Source organism: Mercenaria mercenaria, chromosome 3 (assembly GCF_021730395.1).
Source record: "Mercenaria mercenaria strain notata chromosome 3, MADL_Memer_1, whole genome shotgun sequence".
Taxonomy (NCBI): domain Eukaryota; kingdom Metazoa; phylum Mollusca; class Bivalvia; order Venerida; family Veneridae; genus Mercenaria; species Mercenaria mercenaria.
This window is the reverse complement of record NC_069363.1, coordinates 76210354-76232383: the sequence shown is the minus strand read 5'-3', so window position 1 is coordinate 76232383 and position 22030 is coordinate 76210354. Positions and strand designations below refer to the sequence as shown.

The 22030-nt window shown below is 35.4% G+C and overlaps 2 protein-coding genes across 2 annotated transcripts; both read right to left on the bottom strand.

Moving 5' to 3' along the window:
• LOC128555718 (E3 ubiquitin-protein ligase TRIM33-like) lies at nucleotides 1–3732 on the bottom strand. Its single transcript, XM_053538961.1, has 2 exons — nucleotides 3311–3732; nucleotides 1–2320 (listed from the first exon to the last, which is right to left on the bottom strand). Exons 1-2 carry the CDS (start codon nucleotides 3631–3633, stop codon nucleotides 1720–1722), a joined length of 924 nt encoding a protein of 307 aa, XP_053394936.1. The 5' UTR covers nucleotides 3634–3732; the 3' UTR covers nucleotides 1–1719.
• A 4541-nt stretch (nucleotides 3733–8273) lies between these two features.
• LOC123524339 (uncharacterized) lies at nucleotides 8274–11887 on the bottom strand. Its single transcript, XM_045302459.2, has 2 exons — nucleotides 11425–11887; nucleotides 8274–10673 (listed from the first exon to the last, which is right to left on the bottom strand). Exons 1-2 carry the CDS (start codon nucleotides 11745–11747, stop codon nucleotides 9344–9346), a joined length of 1653 nt encoding a protein of 550 aa, XP_045158394.2. The 5' UTR covers nucleotides 11748–11887; the 3' UTR covers nucleotides 8274–9343.
• Nucleotides 11888–22030: the final 10143 nt, after the last annotated feature.

Sequence of the window (22030 nt, the reverse complement as noted above, 5' to 3'; positions counted from 1 at the left end):
TAGCTGGTATTCTTTATTTTATTATACATTATCAAACTTTTGTGAGTTGAAGTACACTACTGAAGCCTATTTATAAATATGACATTAACATAATTTCTACGAAGAACATTATCAGTAAAATCAACAAAAAAGTGGATGATAATGTTTAATGTAAAAATATCATTCATTTTTAGTGCAATAACACTCTGTTAAACTAGCAAATATAATACTAAACCTGCAGTGATGGTGCATCAAATATAACAAGTGATTAAAGCAAAATCTATTTGTAGTAATCCGCGAACCATCCCCACTGGTGATAGACCAGAAAAAATATGCCACTGTACATGTTATACCCTATCCCTATGTATACTGTAAGGACAATGGTTACGAGAGGGAAAATACACTAAAACAGAGACAAGTGCAAACTTCACAGGTCGCTCAACACGACAAAAACGAAAATGTTGCAGGCTCGGTTTGATTGAGCCTGTTCATGGACGGTAGTGGAAATGCCTGCTACCGTCCACGCCCTCTAGCCCCGGGTTGAGCAGAACTCAACAATTACACATGCTTAAAGTACAAAAAGCAATTTAGAGACATCCACAAACGGTGGTGAACATGGAACCTTCAATGATACACGTCTTGAGGCGTGTAATTCCATAAAGAGCGGCGTTTGGTCCTCAGATAAAATAATGGGTTTGCCCCAAATGAGAAAACAATGGGCAGAACTAAACAAACTGGAATTTAGGAAGGGGATCTTAGGTTATGGAGCCTGCGTATCACAGGAACTGTCAAAGGACAAAATTATATACAATTGCGCACTTCGCCCCCCTAATACGAGCAGTTCGGAAATGTGTACTATGCATAAAATATTATGTTTTCATTTCGTTTTTAAACTTTCGTTTTGACAAGTTATTATGTTGTTGTAAATACGCTGTCTTGCTTTTGGAGGAATTAAATCAGATTTTCAGCCTTGTGTGAAATCGTACAGAAAAAAAAACAACGTTACTTTTAGTGAAGATCAAAAAGTTTTACTGTATCCCTGTTTAACTGGGTTACACATAGAGTATCGGTTCGCACATCAAAGGCCAGTGACCATGGTTGGTTTAGTCTCTCTGACGACTGGATGACCACACCCATTATTGTACCATTTTGTCCTAGCTGTAAAACGTTTTTTGAATTGTATCCGCACACAAACATATTTCCTCTTCCGTCTGTGCAGATTCCCGTTGTATTGTTTAAATCGGGACCACTGAACTCGTTACAGTTGTTTCCCTGCCCATCAACTGTTACTACACCTTTTAAACCATTGACAACAAATACCTTATCTCCAAAATCGCTGAATGCAATGTGTCGACTGACATTGAACAGATCTTTACCGGAACTGTCTTTGGATATCGTCTGTAGCAAGGTATCTGTCATATCATGTACATAAACTGACTTGTTATTGTCACTTATATATAGTTTCTTATTTCTGTAAGCAATGCAGAAACAAGTATTGTTCAGCTGGATGTCACGCATGAGTGCCATCTTGTCGCCCTTAATGGAGACAAATTGAATGGTGTTATTTTCTAAGGCCACAACTGCTTCCTGTTTATCTATACTGCACACATCATGTGGATTATGGGGGAGGTCACAATAGTCCACAACTGACATTTTTTTAATGTCTGCCCGTTTCAACTTTTTATTGTAATAATCAGGTATCAGTAATGTGCCATCTTCCGTTAAGCATGACCCGAATACTTAGCAAGCAGATGAGTCACTTTGTACTTTTATATTCATGTCCCTGGTTCCCTTGACTGAGTAGACAGTATTGCGGATAACCGATCCAAATGTCTTCAGTTGTTGCAGAAATCCCAAAACAGTTTGGTCAGCAGCAAATGATACCTTTGCATGTACATGTGTGTCTAAATCGTTCAAAATGTCTTCAGTTTGAGCAAGTCTCTTCTGTGTTGTCTTCATAGATACAAACTGCTGGGCTATGTTTCCGTCGGACTGTTTCATGTCGTCTGCAGCTTTCGACAGGTTTTTCATCTGATTTTCAGATATCTGTATCTCCTCCAGCAACATTGTCTCCATTGTTTGGAACTCTTTCTCCACTTCTTTAATCGATTCCTTTTCAAGATTTTGTAGTATCTTTTCCATATCTTCTCTAAAAGCTTTTATGGCATTGACTGCATTCGTTTTTGATTCATTCAGCTCTTCAAGAAGAACTTCTCTTGACGTTTTAACCTTCTCCACTTCACTCTTCTTCTCCTTTAATGTCAGATTCAATTCATCCACGTCCTTCTTCTTATACATAGTTTCGGCAATATCCGAAATTAGCTGGACATCTGTGCAGCTCCTGCAATATACAAATTTAAATACAAACTTGTCTGCTTTGGTTTCACATTTAAACATTTATATTTGTACATGTATCTATATACATTGTGTCACTTAAACCTATGTATTTGTTTTCAATTAGTAAAACATTCCAACAGTATTGAATATTTGTCAAAAATGGTAATCTTAACAGCCAGTTTGAATAGTTTGAAAAGAGTATTCAAGTTGTATACCCCAGGTTACTGATCAATACATTATTAGCGTACAAAGTAATAGTTCATTTTACTGCGTTAGCTCGGTTTATATTTAGCTTAACATAATTATCTATTTCATAATGCACATTTTCGCACGACAACTGACAAATATACATACAACAGGAAAAGTATTGGATCAGTAGAGTTAACTAAAATAGTTCCTTTCCTTGCAGATAAATTACATATGAGCCGTGCCATGAGAAAACCAACACAGTGGGTTTGCGACCAGCATGGATCCAGACCAGCCTGCGCATCCGCACAGTCTGGTCAGGATCCATGCTGTTCGCTAACAGTTTCTCCAATTCCAATAGGCTTTGAAAGCGAACAGCATGGATCCTGACCAGACTGCGCGGATGCGCAGGCTGGTCTGGATCCATGCTGGTCGGAAACCCACTATGTTGGTTTTCTCATGGCACGGCTCAATTATAATGATGGCAGGCATTGAAAATATGATCTTAAATACATTACATTGAAATAAGCTTTCTAATTTAACTGCGAAATTAAATAAAAAGGTGTACAAAATGTTGTGATAATGAGTACGTTTATACGGTTTATATTTAACTACTCATTCACATTTCTACTTGTTATTTATGACTAACTAAAGTATTCCACGCCACATATCGCATGGCTGTTGCTAACCATTTTCCTGACTTTCCGTACGTTTCAGCTATAAATTGAAGTACACAAAAATATTTTGCTTACAGCCATTACTTCAGTTCTTAAATGCTAGTTTTGCACGCATATACAATAAAACATACCTATGTTCTAGTGCCATACAGCTCGTACAACCGACCACGTCGTGGGTTCCACAATACATATCCAGAATTTTTATCTTGTGTATGCTGCATATCTCCGTAGGGACAACTGGGAAGTCAGCTGAAAGACCTGTAGATTTATCCAGTAGTTTATGACCTACTAGTGTAGGAAATGCCTGATGTGTGTCAACACAAGACTGACAGCAGTATCCTTGACATTCCACGCAATATTTCACTGCTTTTCTTTGTCTGTTTATCCTAGAACAAGGTGTGTATTTGAAGTTAAAAATCTCATCAGAGGTTTCTTCACACCCACCCGTCGCCATTTTCTGAAAACAACAACTTCCTCTTTCGATTTAACATTTTTCAAAATTATCTAAAACTGTTATATAGGTCAGATATTGAATTATCTATATGTGTACAAACATTAACGGTTGATCTTTAACTTTTTTATACATCTTATACCGAGAGTATACCCAATAACGTTAATAAATATTAAAAGTAATTACTATATACACTTTTTATAGACTAGGTTTGTTATGAAGGTATATAACCGTGTGCGCGAATAAGAACGTGTAAACTAGATCTATCCGTTAAGTTTCAATAGAAATTTAGCTAAAGCAAACATTTTAAAGCTCATAATTTGGAATTATATTACGAGCTCTTTGTATACGTTTGTTGCTTTTTTCTCTAGTAATTAATTTATTTAACGGCATTAAAAACTCTCTTAATTTTTCCTTCAATATATTATATCATTCTTTTCTGTAAGAGAGTCATTACAAAAGCATAAGGCACACAAAGCAAACATTTCATGCAAGTGTGCACGGATATTTCTTGCATGCTTTGCTTTGAATAAGACAATGAGATAGATAATTTGAATACTTCAGATACGTATATATATTTTAGATTAACCCTTACCCTGATGAGCTTGTCCACCTTTCAATTTTAACAGTACTATTAACTGTTAAAAGGGGTGTTTACCAAAAAGATACGAACTGCGAACAGTGCAGATCTTGAAAGATTGCACAGATGTGCTGGCTGATCATGATCTACACTGGCTACAAAGGCAGAATCAGTTGTGTCCAGCATTAAAAGGGTTAATACTCGAAATATGATGCATTGCGGTATTGATGGATGTACGCCGTTTTCACACAGAATGAGCTTGATAGGACTCCACCTAAATCCACACTTCAATTACAGCTGTACAGATTTCTACGGCAGATGATTAACTAGTATTCTAGAGGTGTAAGTTATTTATTCATACGTCACTCGAAATTACCACTTAATTCTTTCGAGTTACTTAGTACTATAGAATATGTAGATATATGTGTCATGGCCATGATTGTGTAGCGCTTATTTAATCCTAGGTCATATAAAAGACCCGGTCAGCGTTGGCTTTTAACAAATATCACTATGTTAGCCATGTTTATGTCTTGAATGTTGAGTCCACATGGCAAGGAAATATAACATAAACATGTAATTATGGAATATGATGAAAGGTCATAGCAGGTAACCGGGTAGTGTTCGAACAACATTTCACTATTTTGACCACAACTGGGACGATTTCCTTACATGCCAGTACTATGTTTGACTATTTAGGTAGATGTATCCACTTCACAAATTTACTATACAAGAATCAATAAAGTAGCCCATTATCATTTCTGGCCTTTGACAGACGCACAGACGTTCAAATTTTGAGATACCTCAATAACTCAATTCTGAGTAATTCTGAGTAACTAAGTCGAAAATTTCGAGATATGTAGGTCAGAATTTCGACTTAGCAACTCAAAACTACGACTTGGTAGTTATCATCTTGAAATGTCGACTTAGTAACTCGACATTTTGACTTGGTATTTTGAAATTTCGAGTAAATAAGTAAAACACACAAGGTACGGATGCTCTTCCATAGTTTCCAGATATCTTCTTTAAAATGTATGCACTCCGTGGCAGCTCCTTATCGGACTGAGCACTTTGATGCAGTGAACTACACATATATCAACAATAGGTAGTGTCTACCTGAAGTTTGTAGTTTTAGTTCCACTGCTTATCATGTAGGTTGTGTCCTTAGCAACAATTTTATATGCTTTGGTCAGTGTTCCGGACAGGTATTACGTGAAATTTAAACAAGAGAACCGCCTGCGGGTGCCATCGCTCGTCAGCAAGTGCTTGACGATATGTATGAAAAGAGTTATAGTTCCGATTTTCGAAGTACGAAAAGGGTCATAATTCTGACAAAATAGAGTTATGGTTCTACATACTCCCCTAATGATGATAAACAAATTTGCAAAGTTTCAAAGCTGTTTGAGGAGGTAACCTGACCTATTTTTTAGAACAAAGAAGGCCATAATTCTGGCAAAATGCAAATCAGAGTTATGGTCCTTGGCCTATATAGTCCCCTAATAATGATAAACATGTGTACAAAATTTCAAAGCTGTACCCCTTATAGTTTTTGAGAAAATGTGGATCTAAACAAAACAATTTAACCAACGCCGACGATCAAGTGACGACAATACCCCTTAGATTTTTTTTCAAAACTATGACGAGCTAAAAACAGATGGTGATTGACCAGTATTGTAGCAAACGAAAAGTACGTGTGTTTAGATTTATTTCAAAGTAGACTGATAATTGGCCCTATCTGATTAAATTTTACGTAAAATTCTAGTTAACCCTTAGCCTGCCGGTGACAAGTGATTCTGCTTTTGCGACCAGTGCAGACCAAGATCCGTGCAGGCTGATCATGGTCTGCACTGTTCGCTATTTAGTCAGTAAATTTTCAATGAACACCCCTTTGAATAATAAGTGGTACTGCCCAAACTGAATGATAGACCAGTTCATTTTAGAAATTCAGCAGGGTAAAGGTTAATTTATTGAAAAAACGAGTCAAAAAAAGTCTACATATTCAAGCACCTTAGACAAAAGAACTTATTTACTGATTTATTTGCGCACATTTCCAATTTTATGCACTCGGGACCACATGTTCATATATGTAATAAAGTTGCTTCACCAGCTTGTCTAATCTTGAAATATAATGTTATTAATCAAGCAATTTCATATTGGCCTTGTTATTTGTCCAAGGGTTGTCGTATTGGCCCGAGGCCGTAGGCCGAGGGCCAATACGACTGCCCGAGGACAAATAACTAGGCCAATATGAAATCGCTTGATTAATGATAATATTATTATTCAACTTTCAACTGTTGGCGGTAACAGTGTAAGAACTCTGTGAGTTACCTTATGACAGCTATGCACGTTCAGGTGAAAAATCGTGTCATTCTTTGACAAGTTGTTTACAGTTTAGACGTATTTTAGAAATCATGATCATTTTCGCCAGTAAAACAGAATGAGTTGTATGTAGGTACTTGAGAATAATTTTGAAAGATACTTTTAATGCGACAAAATCAAGAGTAACTAGAACATACCTTATTTTTTGGAATTCCTATTTATTTTCTTTAGCGAGTACCATATCATTTGAACTGTGATAAAATCTGCTTTAAAAGTCGTTTCCTTTTAGGCTGCAAGCAACGAGACACAAAATTATACACATATGTGTTGATCAAGATAATACAACCAATCAAGCACATATTATATAGTCCCATGCCTCGTTTAATTCTTATCCGAAATTGTTTGCAGAACTTCACAACTGACACTCTTGTTCGCCAATTTATTCATCCACTTTCCAGCACTTGAATCGCTATTTATCATTGCACAAATAGTCCACACTATCAAAATGTCTGTTAAAGATAAGTCTCATCCTTTTAATTAATCTGAGTTTCCATATTTTCTTATTATTTTCCTTGACAACTGCTAGAATTTCTGACAGGAAACACTTGCATTTTACACAATACCGAATAAGCGAAAGTACCGTTGTAATCTCCGAAGACGTACATCCCGCTCAGTCATACTTGGTTATTAAATGAACATGTTGGATGACTTTTTTTTATCAAAATGTGAAAAAAAAAATGTAATCTATAACTCTGATGTAAAACAAAATGGCGTCATTTAAAAATCAAACGGAAGTGGCTTCTCCGTATTGGCCCTCTCTTTTGAACCAATCAAAATGCTTGAATTCCGTATTGGCCCTGTTTTTTCGTATTGGCCCTGTTTTTCTCATATTGGCTCAGTTATGTTTTGTATTAGCTCTGTCTGTTTCATATGATGTTTGCAATTGATCTAATACAGTGTGTAATATTGTAAAGTTGAATAATAATGATCGGTACGATTTTTGTTAAGAAAAATATGAGGAGCTGCATTTACTCCTATATGTATCGTAGATTCTAAAATTTCTTGTAAAAATGAAGTTTGTCTTAAAAATGCTCACATAAAGTTACTAAGTTCCGCGTTATAAGCTTAGCATGCAACTGTTGCCTCGGGCAAGCTATGTGGAACAGAAATATTAAGAAAATTTATCAAATTGTCTATGAAAACACCTTCAAGTCTTAATTTTGTTAAGCCTGCTATTTATTTAAAATCTGCACGATATGTTTCAGAATTTTCCTCCGTCATTGACTGGGATGATGCCGTGTGACTTAAATGTAAATTTCAATTCTGCGAGTTAGTCGGATTATTATAATGTACCCTGCAAAATGTATAGAAAAATGTGAACTGGAAATTGAGAGATTAGGGTGTACATCAATGGTTGACGTAAGTGGTATTGACTATTGACTGTTTTCGGTATTTTATAAATAAATACTTTCTGATGTTGAAATCGTGATGTAAAATCATAAAATATTTTTATTGTATATTACGACACGCATGTGTGTCAATTACTGGGCATGATGTGGTAGAACATCATAATTAATGGGTAGCAGTATCTCTAAAGTACTGGAATCACCTGTCAGATATAATGATACGCATCTGTACGACAAACAATTATTTTATTCATGAACATATCACTGACTGAGATATTTCATTTCGATTCTAACATGTTATCAACAATTATTATGTACGTCATTGACGTATCCATCAAACATGTGCGGTATTTCTGATGATTTCTTTTCCAGCGCGGCACTATACCTTCTAACGCTAAGACGTTATAATTAAGACGTCATAAAAATGTTGAAAATAACACATACAGTAGTGTTTAATAGGAAAACAAATCGGGTGTTGTTAGAATATTGTGTTATCGCATCGTTTTGTATAGCTGTCGCATCGTGGTGTCGTGGTATGGAGTCGTGTTGTTATGCTATTAAATCGTGTTATCGTGGTGTCCACGCGGGCGACAGTGCAAATAGCACCGTGTTAGAAAGCTACTAGATTCTATGGTGCCTAGATCGAGATCAAGACGGGACGATATAAATGTTGTGTTATCGCGTTCCAGTTAGACATGCGCAGCAACAATAAAATTTATTTTCAATAACGTTACAATTTCAAGTAGGTATTACCATCCGAAAACTAATTTTGGATGCTAGCGTTTAACTCGTGACCTGTGCAAGGTTGGTTCTACAACTAAGATGCTCGTTCATACCTGAAATAACACCCAAAATGGCACCTGGGGTCTTTTGACACCATGAAAAATGAAAGTTACCATATGACATAAAACTGGCGCGACGTACAACCTACTAAAACAACAATTGAATGTTTTAGGAAGACTGCATGTGCCCCTTCCGCCATGGACGGGAACCTGGGTAAAACCATCAAATTTCTGTATACCAGATGAATGGAGTAATTCTTCACATGAGATTATTTATGATTTTCGAATATTTAAGACATTTTTTAAACAAAAACTTGTATGGTATGAAAATCGAGAGTCATTTAGAAAAATACACTCAGAATATTGCCATCTTTACAACAAATATTTATTGAAAGATAATATTTTTAGAACTCACGCACTTCCACATGATCACCGGTACAGTATTACAGTATTACCATTGACATGTACAGTAACAGATAATAACAATATACATTTCATAAAAAAATTATGTTGTCATTTCGTTTTTACAAGCTCTTATGTCGTGGTAAAGACACTGTCTTGCTTTTGGAGTAATTAAATAAAATTGTCAAGTTTGAATTAAATGGCATGGATAGAAACCAACATTACTTTTAGTGTAGATCAAAAAGTTTTACTGTATCCCCGAACAATTGGATTACAAATAGAGTCCCCGTTCGCACATCAAAGGCCAGCGACCATGGGTGGTTCAGTCTCTCTGACGATTTGATGACCACGCCCATTTTCGTTCCACTTTGTCCTAGCTGTAAAACTTCTTTTGAGTTGACTCCGCACACGAACAAATTTCCTCGTTTATCTGTGCAGACTCCCGTAGTATTGTTTAAATCAGAAACATTGAAGCTGCTGAAATTGTTTCCCTGTTCGTCAAGTGTTACTACCTCTTTTTCACCATTGCTTACAAATATTTTATCTCCAAAATCGCTGAAAGCAATATGTCGACTGCTTTTAAACAGATCTTCGCCAGAACTGTCGTTAGATATCGTCTGTAGCAAGGTACCTGTCATATCATGTACATACATTGACATATAATTATCACTTATATAAAGTTTCTTATTTCTGTAAGCAATGCAGAAACATTTATGGTTCAGCTTCATGTCACGCATAAGTATCATCTTTTTGCTAAGGGAGACAAACTGGATAGTGCTATTGTCTAAAGTCACAACTGCTTCCTGGTTGTCTATGCTGCATACATCACGTGGATTCTCGGGGAGGTCACAATAGTCTACAACTGACAATTCTACAATGTTTGCACGCTTCAATTTTTTATTGTTCCAATCAGGAAGCAGTAGTTTGCCATCTTCCGTTAAGCATGACCCGTATAGATTGCAAGGAGATGAGTCACTTGGTACATTTACTTTCATATTTCTGGTTCTTTTGACAGAGTAGACAGTACTGCGGATAACCGATCCAAATGTCTTCAGTTGTTGTAGAAATTCCAAAACAGTTTGGTCAGCAGCAAATGATACCTTTGCATGTACCTGTGTGTCTAAATCGTTCAAAATGTCCTCAGTTTGAGCAAGTCTCTTCTGTGTTGTCTTCATAGATACAAACTGCTGGGCTATATTTCCGTCGGATTGTTTCATGTCGTTTGCAGCTTTCGACAGGTTTTTCATCTGATTTTCAGATATCTGTATCTCCTTTAGCAACATTGTCTCAATTGTTTGGAACTCTTTCTCCACTTCTTTAATCGATTCTTTTTCAAGATTTTGTAGTATCCTTTCTACGTCTTCTCTAAAAGCTTTTATGGCATTGACTGCATTCGTTTTTGATTTATTCAGCTCTTCAAGAAGTGCTTCTTTTGACGTTTTAACCTTCTCCGCTTCACTCTTCTTCTCCCTTAATGTCAGATTCAATTCATCCGTGTCCGTCTTTTTAAACATAGTTTCTGCAATATCCGAAATAAGCTGGACATCTGCACAGCTCCTGCAAGATAAAAATATAAATACAAACTCGTCTGCTTTGGTCTCACATGTAAACATGTATATTTGTAAATGTGTCTATACACATTGTGTCACTTAAACCTATGTACTTGTTTTCAGTTAGTAAAACATTCCAACATTATTGAATATCTGTCAAAAATGACAATCTTAACAGCCAGTTTATATATTTTGAAGAGTATACAAGTTGTACACCCCAGATTACTGATCAATACATTATTATTAGCGTACAAAGTAATAGTTCATTCATTTTACTGCATTTGCTCGGTTTATATTGAGCTTAACATATCTATTTCATAATGCACATTTCGCAGGACAATTGACAAATATACATACAACAGGAAAAGTATTGGATCAGCAGCGTTAACTAAAATAGTTCCTTTCCTTGCAGATAAATTACATATAATGATGGCAGGCATTGAAAATATGATCTTAAATACATCACATTGAAATAAGCTGTTTTATTAAACTGCGAAATTAAAGAAAATGGTGTACAAAATGTTGTGATAATGAGTACGTTTATACGGTATATATTTAACCACTCATTCACATTTTCTACTTGTTATTTATCACGAACTAAAGTATTCCACGCCACATATCGCATGGCTGTTGCTAACCATTTTCCTGACTTTCCGTACGTTTCAGCTATAAATTGAAGTACATAAAAATATTTTTGCTTCAGCCATTACTTCAGTTCTTAAATGCTAGTTGTGCACGCATATACACATAAAACATACCTATGTTCTAGTGCCATACAGCTCGTACAACCGACCACGTCGTGGGTTCCACAATACATATCCAGAATTTTTATCTTGTGTATGCTGCATATTTCCGTAGGGACAACTGGGAAGTCTGTTGAAAGACCTGTCGATTTATCCAGCAGTTTATGACCTACTAGTGTAGGAAATGCCTGATGTGTGTCAACACAAGACTGGCAGCAGTATCCCTGACATTCCACGCAATATTTCACTGCTTCTCTTTGTCTATTTATCCTAGAACAAGGTGTACATTTGAAGTTAAAAATCTCGTCAGAGGTTTCTTCACACCCACTCGTCGCCATTTTCTGATAACAATTACTTCCTCTTTCAATTTCACATTTTTCAAAATTTAGTCAGATAATTATGTAGGTCAGATATAGAAATATCAATATGTATACAAACATTAACGGTTGATAACGAACTAATTACTATAAACTAGATGCCCACGGGCAACATGTCGAGCCCGCCAGCTGTCAAAAGGACTGGGAGTTGCACACGACACTTTGTCTCATTGAGGCAAAAATTCTATGCCAAATAAAAAAAAAGATTGCAAAAAGTTACAATATAAGTTATATGTAGTAACAACAAATGGAAGTAAATCTTAAAAAAAGAAATTAAAAAAATCCCATACAAAAATCCTTACCAGTAGGGATTGGTCAAAATACACCTTAGAATTGGATGTATCATGCATGTTGTACTACAGAAAAGTGGTCTTGATTTTTCCCTACGACGAGTAATAAAAAATACAATATAAGCTATTTATAGTAACAATAAAGGGAAGTAATTCTAAGTTCTTGCGTATGATACTGTGTCTCATGATGGTAAACATTTGTGCCAAATTACATCAAAATCCCTCCATGCATGAAGAAGAAATGCTCCGGACAAAGTCATTATTGAATTTGACATTTGACCTCTAAGTGTGACCTTGTCCTAGGAACCTAGGATTTGCGCATGACACTCCGTCTCACTGAGGTTAACATTCATGCCAAATATAAACAAGAACGCTCCATGCATGTCAAAGTTATGGTCCGGACAAACAAATCCGGACGGACGCACGCACGGACGCACGCATGCACATACACCGAAACAACCATTTGGACGACTATGTCTTCGCTTCCGCAAGCGGGCTCGACAAAAATCTATGGATGGCGTTTGTTATAAAGGTGGTAATTGTATAGGCGAGTAAGGACTTATAACTATCCTTAGCGTTAAACTTATCAATAAAAATTGCAAATTACGCTTTAGGTTGCTTATATGTCATAATTTGAAATACTTATACAAATGTATGACTACATATTGTTTATTTTGTATATGTTTGTTTTTATTAGTAAGAGATTGCGATGGTCAAATATACTTAGCGTCATTAAAAAGCAAGTTTTTTACATCTTTTATCTTTTTCTTACAATATTAAAACAAGTTTTACCGTTATTCATCTGTAAGAAAATCGAAAACAAGTTTTAATCAAACAGTAGAAGCATACCCCACACAAAGAAAACATCACGTGCACGGGCATTTCTTGCATGTTTTGAATGAAAAAAGAAACAACGCGATAAACTGAATAACTTATTTACCTGGAAATTTTCGTCGTTTTACTAAAATGTTATTGATTTGTTTATCAGGAGACTTTTCGAACCGTCCAAATCACGGTCAAATTTATCAATCATGGTCAAATTTAGGCTGGCCGTCTGTAGAAGCACTGTGCTTTTGATATTGAGTTTATAGGGTTCCTGAGTTGTCCATTGTATTATAACGTTCCTGAGTCGTGGATTGTATTATAACGTTCTTGAGTCGTTGATTTAAGAAATAATTTATAGGAAAAGTGTGCTTTAACACTATTTATGCACGATGGGTGGTTATACGTCGGGCGTAATAATTTCACGAGGGCGCAGCCCGAGTGAAATTATTTGAACGACGTATTACCACCCGAGTGCATAAATAGTGTTAAAATACGCCTGTGCTATAAATTATTTCGATTCTAATATGCCTTTAATCTAAAAAAGAAGGAGAAATATAGCAGCGTTCTTTCTTGGTCGCAACAAAAACATTGACGTCATCGCACGTTAACGTGACGTCATTATAACGTAAGAGTGCTTTAACAGAGGCAAGCATATTAGAATGTTTTATAATGTTCCCGAGTCGTCCATTGTACTATAACGTTCCTGAGTCGTTTATTGTATTATAACATTACTGAGTCGTCTGTTGTATTATAACATTACTGAGTCGTCTTCGTATTATAACGATTGTATTATAACTAAAGTCTTGCTAAGTCGTCTAGCTATTGTATTACAACGCTCCAGAGTCGTCAATTGTATTTTGACCTTCCTGAGTTGTCTATTGTATTATAACAGGATCAATAGCTGATCTTCCACGTGTTGGTCACCTGCACGTTACGATGTCATGTCAGGATGAAAACTTCCGCCTGACACACGACAGAATTTCAGGTCTTAGACACCATTTGGAAGAGAGACTTCTGGTCTAGCCTGACGTATGATAACCTAAAAGGACAATTAAACGTCGTCTAAGAGATGCCTTTGCCAAGTTGTTTAAAGCACTAGGTTATAGGCACGTACTGTAACTTTATCTTCGACACATTGATATTTGGTTATCATGACTGAATGCTACTGAAGATTTTCAAAGGAAAAGCCTCGATTAAATTCATTTCCTATGGTTGCAGCAAGAAGGTAAACTTAAACGAGGCAAATGTTAAAGAGCATTGTTTTAGCTTTTTACTGATCTGAATACCAAAGATATTCATGTCGGTGCTTAAGCGAGAAAATAAGCATGGAATGGGGTGTCCCCTGCCTGTCGATAGGGGTTCGGGGACGTCCCCCCGCCCCCATCCCCTTGAAAAACATATTAGAAACAATAATAAAACGCATTCTTGTGTTGTTGTTTGGTTTTGTTTTTTTTTTTGCATAAAAGTAACGTTAAAACTGTTTTGACAAAAAGAAAACGAGGCACATGAGGCAGAAAAGTTTATCAATGCAAGTGACCCAGTTGCCTCAAAAGTCGCTATGGATTTTTTCCAAGTTCGATATTCAGCTAGCTCTCCCGGCGTAGCGAAAGAAACATGCAGGTTTGTTCGAAAAAAAATACCCCTCTTCAGTCTTGCCTGCTATCTCTGTTGAATGGATTAATCAATTTGATATTGGAATATATTCTGCAAAGAAGTGACAATATTCGCCTATGAACAATTCAGTCGTCTGTGAACCGAATAATGAGTTGCTCTATTGTAGTTAATTTAACGCGGATGACTTTAACACAGACATCGTTAAGTATGAATGTTTATTAATATGCATGATCCGACACATTACTATAAATAGCGCACATAAAAACTTCATTAAGTTTCATTTAATATCGATAAACATTGAAGATTTCGTTCAAGAACCAAACAAGAATCAAAATGGTAAAGGCATATAATAAAAGGGCCACTATAACAGTGGCCAGATCTGGGACTTTGTATTCGGCTCTCGTGGATTTTGCAAGGTCGGATCACACTCGGCGCTTGCGCGCCTCATGAGATCCGATCTGGCAAAATCCACTCGAGCCGAATACTGCATCCCAGATCAAGCTACTGTTATAATAACCCTATTGTACTGCAATACTTTTCCATCATCATGTCTGTTTGAGGTAACTTTGTATCATTGTAACAGTGTCTAGTTGCATTTCATTTTGGTATTATGATTATGTCATGTTCCACCCAAAACCCCCAAGAAAAACAAAAAAAAAAACTGATTTTTTTCAATTTTGAAAGTAAACAGCACATATTTTTGGACTTCCTTTCCATTGCCTTGGCACCAGAAATACGCACTGAATGGAATTCTTTCAACAGTTTGAAAGGGGGCAGTTCATGGATCTTTTATGTAAAGTTTGGCTTGGTACTGTACAGGGTCACCAAATTAACATTTCATTGAAATATTGTAAGATCCGGTCAATGGTTTCTGAGGAGCTGACACTTCATTTTTTGTTCTCTTATCATTGCCCTGGCAACCAGAAATACGCATGGAATTGAATTCTTTGAACAACTAAGGAAGGGAACAAGCCATTGATCATTTCTGTGAAGTTAAGCTTAAACTGGCCGTGTGGTTTGGATAAGATATCGTTGACGGCGGACATAGGGCGATCACAATACCTCGCCAGAAATAAGATACTGTGGTGAAAAGGGCCATCCGATGTAATAACGTCCGAATAAACATAGTCCGGCAGCATGCAATACGGAAGGTATAATACGGAATTTAAAAGGTACAATACGGAATTTTTGTCTGTCTCTTCATATTTAATTGTGAAATACAAGCCGATTTTTTACAGAATTTATATAGGTATATAATAAAAACTTTTCTGTGCATTCGAGAGGATTTTTCTATTGTGTATTGTGTGGTATTTCGGCATGCAGTCATTCTGTCAAAGGGATCTTTGTTTGGAACGTTAACAAGGAAATGTTATTTCTGAATGAATTATTGCTTCATAAAATGTGAAAATAACCGCACTTCTAATATTTTGCACGAATATAAGGACAAAATCAACAAATAACCATACTTGATGTTGGATTGGGTCAAGCTGCAAATCTGGCTTTCCAGAAATCACAAAGGTGGTTTGCTTGGATCCAAATCCATTTTACAGAATATATCAAAATCAGATAATATTGTTTCAATTGCCATTTGTCAAGGTTATGCTGAGAAAATGTCTTTTAAAATTGAAACATTTGATGTACAGTACAAGACGCTGGAAAGTCCTTTGAAGATGTAAACAAGGTTTAAAACTTGTTTTTTGTCGTCTATTCCTGGTTTATTTATTGCGAAACATTCTCGATGACTAGATATTGTGACACTGAAAACTAAAATATCAAGGACCAGGTTGTCGTGGGAAATGTATATCCCATTTTCTCGTATTCTCACGGTTTCTCATATTCTCTTTTCCTTGCCTTTAAGTTGTCAAATGATATAATTTTATTTTCTAGAAAGATTTGGGAGAGAACTGACACACTTAAAATTTCAAGTGATTTAAACGCAAATAGATGAAAATATTGGCATTTTACTGAATTTTCCAAAAATCCTCACTTTTATCATCTGCTGGGGTAAGGAAAATTGACATAAATTATTCATTATGCTATTAATTGTCGTGATTTTGACGCATTTACTACAGACTATGTATCTTTATTGTACCATATTTTAAATGTTTTAAATTCTATAACTTGTTTGTGCCGCAGAGTCAAATCTCTATCGACGAAAACACGAGAAACTCGTGGTCAATTTCTGAGGTTTGGGGTGGTATCAAATACTGTAACAAAATAATTAGATGGGATAATTTCTGTAACATCTCATGGCTTCATATGAAAGGCATGAAAAGTTTTTAAAAAAAGAAATACACCCAAACTCTGTTTATGAAATGGTTATTAATAATTTGTTATTGAGAATACAACAACCCCTTATTCCACTGAGAATATGAGAAAACAGCATAAATGAGCGCCGCCGTGCAAGAACCAACATTATGGCTTTCCTATCAGCAAGGATCCAGGTCAGCGCACATCCAAACTGTTCGTTTATCGCTACATCCATACTGGTCGTTTATCCCTACATCCAAACTGTTCGTTTATCCCTACATTCAAACTGTTCGTTTATCCCTACGTCCAAACTGTTCGTTTATCCCTACATTCAAACTGTTCGTTTATCCCTACATCCAAACTGTTCGTTTATCCCTACATCCATACTGTTCGTTAATCAATTTCAGCACTTGTATGCAACTGATAAGTAGACAGTATGGATCGGATGTGCAGGCTGATCTGTATCAGTACTGGATGTGAAGGTCTAGAGTTGGTCTTCTCACAGAGGTACTTAAATGTTGATTTGCAAAGAAATTCTCCTATAGAGAAAATCCTTAAAGCATTAAATTACAAATCTACATAAGGACATTCATTAGCATGCGGAAGATGTAAAAACAATTCCCAGGTACCGGCGGGCACCTGGGTAGAATCAGCGATCTTCCGTGAGCTAGCTGGGTGGCTTTATATAGCATTATCACCTCATGCAATGTTTTGACCCAAAAGAGATTAGGGGCAAGTGATTCGAAATCTGCGACCATAAACACTCGATATTTCAGCCGTTCATACAAATTATCATTTATTTCATGGGGGAAGATGGTCTTTTTGGAACATGTAGCTATCGCTGACAAAGCTCCTGAATGTGTATATTACAATTTTCATAGATCCCGTCAGCACAGTTAATATTTGGATGTCGCTTGACCCGAAATACTGCTAAGCGAGTTTTCCTATCTACAGTTGCAATATGTACACCTTTTTGACCGAACACATGTGCCATCGCAGGGGATATAAATAAAGACTCTAAAGGTGAAAGAAATGTCTTGACTGTACATACGCGACTTGTAATAATCATTTATATGAACATTAGAAATATACAAGATATATATAAGATATCTGCGACCTCACGCATGAACAGATCTACTGATATAATTATATATAGAGAGAACATTTGTTAGTGACCATTTTGGCATTAGAAAATCTGGTTTTTATGAGTAAAATATATTATGATCCTAAAGGTAAAAACACATTTTCATTTCATATTATATCTTTTCAATTTATATTTTCAAAGTATATCCAATCGTTAGTTAAGTAGTAATATACCTGAGAAAATAATATATTTTTTTTCCGAGTAAAATTCAGTATTTTCTTCTCTGAAATGACCACACATATTCAACAGTTATATTTTAATAATTCACAAAAAAAATGGTTCTTGGTCTGTATTAACATTACTGTTTAACACTAAGGTCAGTTGACAATTTGCTTAAAAAGAGATCCTATTAGAAACAATGTACCCAATTAAGATAGTCTTTGGATGTTTTTTGTAATGTTTTATCTACTGGCATTATCATTATTTGCACTGTCCTCTTACTTCCCATGGCTTCTTTAATGTCTATTATTTGCATGTCCTCTTTTACTGACTATCGCTTTTTACAGATATTTTACTTTATTTGCATGTCCTCTTTTACTGACCATGACTTCTTTACTGATATTGTAATTTATTTGCATGTCCTTTTTTACTGACCATGATTTCTTTACTGATATTTTACGTTGTTTCCATGTCCTCTTTTACTGACCATTGCTTCTTTACTGATATTGTCCTTTATTTGCACTGTTCTCTTTTACTGTTCATGACTTCTTTATTGATATAGTAATTTATTTGCATGTCCTCTTTTACTGGCCATGACTTCTTTACTGATATTGTACTTTATTTGCATGTCCTCTTTTACTGACCATCGCTTCTTTACTGATATTGTCCTTTATTTGCATGTCCTCTTTTACTGACCATGACTTCTATACTTACATTGTCCTTTATTTGCATGTCCTCTTTTACTGACCATGACTTCTTTATTGATAATGTAATTTATTTGCATGTCCTCTTTTACTGACCATGACTTCTTTACTGATATTGTAATTAATTTGCATGTCCTCTTTTATGACCATGAACTTCTTTACTGATATTGTATTTATTTGCATGTCACCTATTTTACTGACCATGACTTTATACTTACATTGTCCTTTATTTGCATGTTCTCTTTATACTGATCATGGCTTCTGTACTTACATTGTCCTTTATATGCATGTCCTCTTTTACTGACCATGACTTCTTTATTGATATTGTAATTTATTTGCATGTCCTCTTTTACTGACCATGACTTCTTTACTGATATTGTAATTTATTTGCATGTCCTCTTTTACTGACCATGGCTTCTATACTTACATTGTCCTTTATTTGCATGTCCTCCTTTACTGACCATGGCTTCTATACTTACATTTTCCTTTATTTGTATGTCCTCTTTTACTGACCATGGCTTCTATACTTACATTGTCCTTTATTTGCATGTCCTCTTTTACTGACCATGACTTCTTTACTGATATTTTACGTTATTTGCATGTCCTCTTTTACTGACCATCGCTTTTTTACTGATATTGTCCTTTATTTGCATGTCCTCTTTTACTGACTATCGCTTCTTTACTGATATTGTCCTTTATTTGCATGTCCTCTTTTACTGACCATGACTTCTTTATTGATATTGTAATTTATTTGCATGTCCTCTTTTACTGACCATGACTTCTTTACTGATATTGTAATTTATTTGCATGTCCTCTTTTACTGACCATGACTTCTATACTTGCATTGTCCTTTATTTGCATGTCCTCATTTACTGACCATGGCTTCTATACTTACATCGTCCTTTATTTGCATGTCCTCTTTTACTGACCATGGCTTCTATACTTACACGGTCCTTTATTTGCATGTCCTCTTTTACTTACCATGGCTTCTATACTTGCATTGTCCTTTATTTGCATGTCCTCATTTACCGACAATGACTTCTATACTTGCATTGTCCTTTATTTGCATGTCCTCATTTACTGACCATGACTTCTTTATTGATAATGTAATTTATTTGCATGTCCTCTTTTACTGACCATGACTTCTATACTTGCATTGTCCTTTATTTGCATGTCCTCTTTTACTGACTATCGCTTCTGTACTTACATTGTCCTTTATTTGCATGTCATCTTTTACTGACCATCGCTTCTTTACTGATATTGTCCTTTATTTGCATGTTCTCTTTTACTGATCATGACTTCTTTACTGATATTGTAATTTATTTGCATGTCCTCTTTTACTGACCATGGCTTCTATACTTACATTGTCCTTTATTTGCATGTCCTCTTTTACTGATCATGGCTTCTGTACTTACATTGTCCTTTATTTGCATGTCCTCTTTTACTGACCATCGCTTCTTTACTGATATTGTCCTTTATTTGCATGTCCTCTTTTTACTGACCATGGCTTCTATACTTATATTGTCCTTTATTTGCATGTCATCTTTTACTGACCATGGCTTCTATACTTACATTGTCCTTTATTTGCATGTCATCTTTTACTGACCATCGCTTCTTTACTGATATTGTCCTTTATTTGCATGTCCTCTTTTACTGACCATCGCTTCTTTACTGATATTGTCCTTTATTTGCATGTCATCTTTTACTGACCATGGCTTCTATACTTATATTGTCCTTTATTTGCATGTCATCTTTTACTGACCATCGCTTCTTTACTGATATTGTCACTTTATATTTGCATGTCATCTTTTACTGGACCATCGCTTTTTTACTGATATTGTCCTTTATTTGCATGTCATCTTTTTCTGGACCATGCCTTCTTTACTGATATTGTCCTTTATGTGCATGTCCTCTTTTACTGACCATGGCTTCTATACTTAATATTGTCCTTTATTGCATGTCATCTTTTCTGACCATGACTTCTTTGCTGATATTGTCATTTATTTGCATGTTTTGCCTCTTTTACTGACCATGGCTTCTTTACTGATATTGTCCTTTATTTGCATGTCATCTTTTACTGACCATCGCTTCTTTGCTGATATTGTCATTTATTTGCATGTCCTCTTTTACTGACCATGGCTTCTTTACTTATATTGTCCTTTATTTGCATGTCATCTTTTACTGACCATCGCTTCTTTACTGATATTGTCCTTTATTTGCATGTCATCTTTTACTGACCATCGCTTCTTTACTGATATTGTCCTTTATGTGCATGTCCTCTTTTACTGACCATGGCTTCTATACTTATATTGTCCTTTATTTGCATGTCATCTTTTACTGACCATCGCTTCTTTGCTGATATTGTCCTTTATTTGCATGTCCTCTTTTACTGACCATGGCTTCTTTACTTATATTGTCCTTTATTTGCATGTCATCTTTTACTGACCATCGCTTCTTTACTGATATTGTCCTTTATTTGCACTGTTCTCTTTTCTTACCATGGCTTCTTTACTGATATTGTCCTTTATTTGCATGTCATCTTTTACTGACCATCGCTTCTTTACTTATATTGTCCTTTATTTGCATGTCCTCTTTTACTGACCATCGCTTCTTTACTGATATTGTCCTTTATTTGCATATCATCTTTTACTGACCATCGCTTCTTTACTGATATTGTCCTTTATTTGCACTGTTCTCTTTTCTTACCATGGCTTCTTTAATGTGTATTACTTAAGTATCTTAACTCAAAATTGAGAAACGGAAAAATTTTGGAAGATGGCATAGGCTTTTGCAATTATTTCAAAGGAGTTATATCTATCAAACTTATTTCAGCCGTATATGAATAGGACTTGGTAAGAAAAATATAAAAAAAAATGTATAGTGCATGAAATTATTAAGTCGGCCGATATAACTGCAAATGCTGGTTACGATTGTTCTAGTCTTTGGCATTTAAATTCATCCAGTTGTTTCAGTATGAATGTTCTAATTCAGTTAGTGGTTTTCATTTTGTTTATTGTTCCATTTTTGTGTCTAAAAATAATGGATTCACTAAACATAGGATGAAAGATACAGAAATTTATACATTGAATTACAATCAAACACCATTAGTTTGATACCTGTTTTGAAAAATCCTTCATATAATACAAAAATAGATATTTCAATAATCGTATAAAAAAGGACAAGTCAGAAACTACAAAAAGTCAAAATCATAGATATCAGTTATTCAATTTGTTACCATCATCTAGGTAAAAAATACAT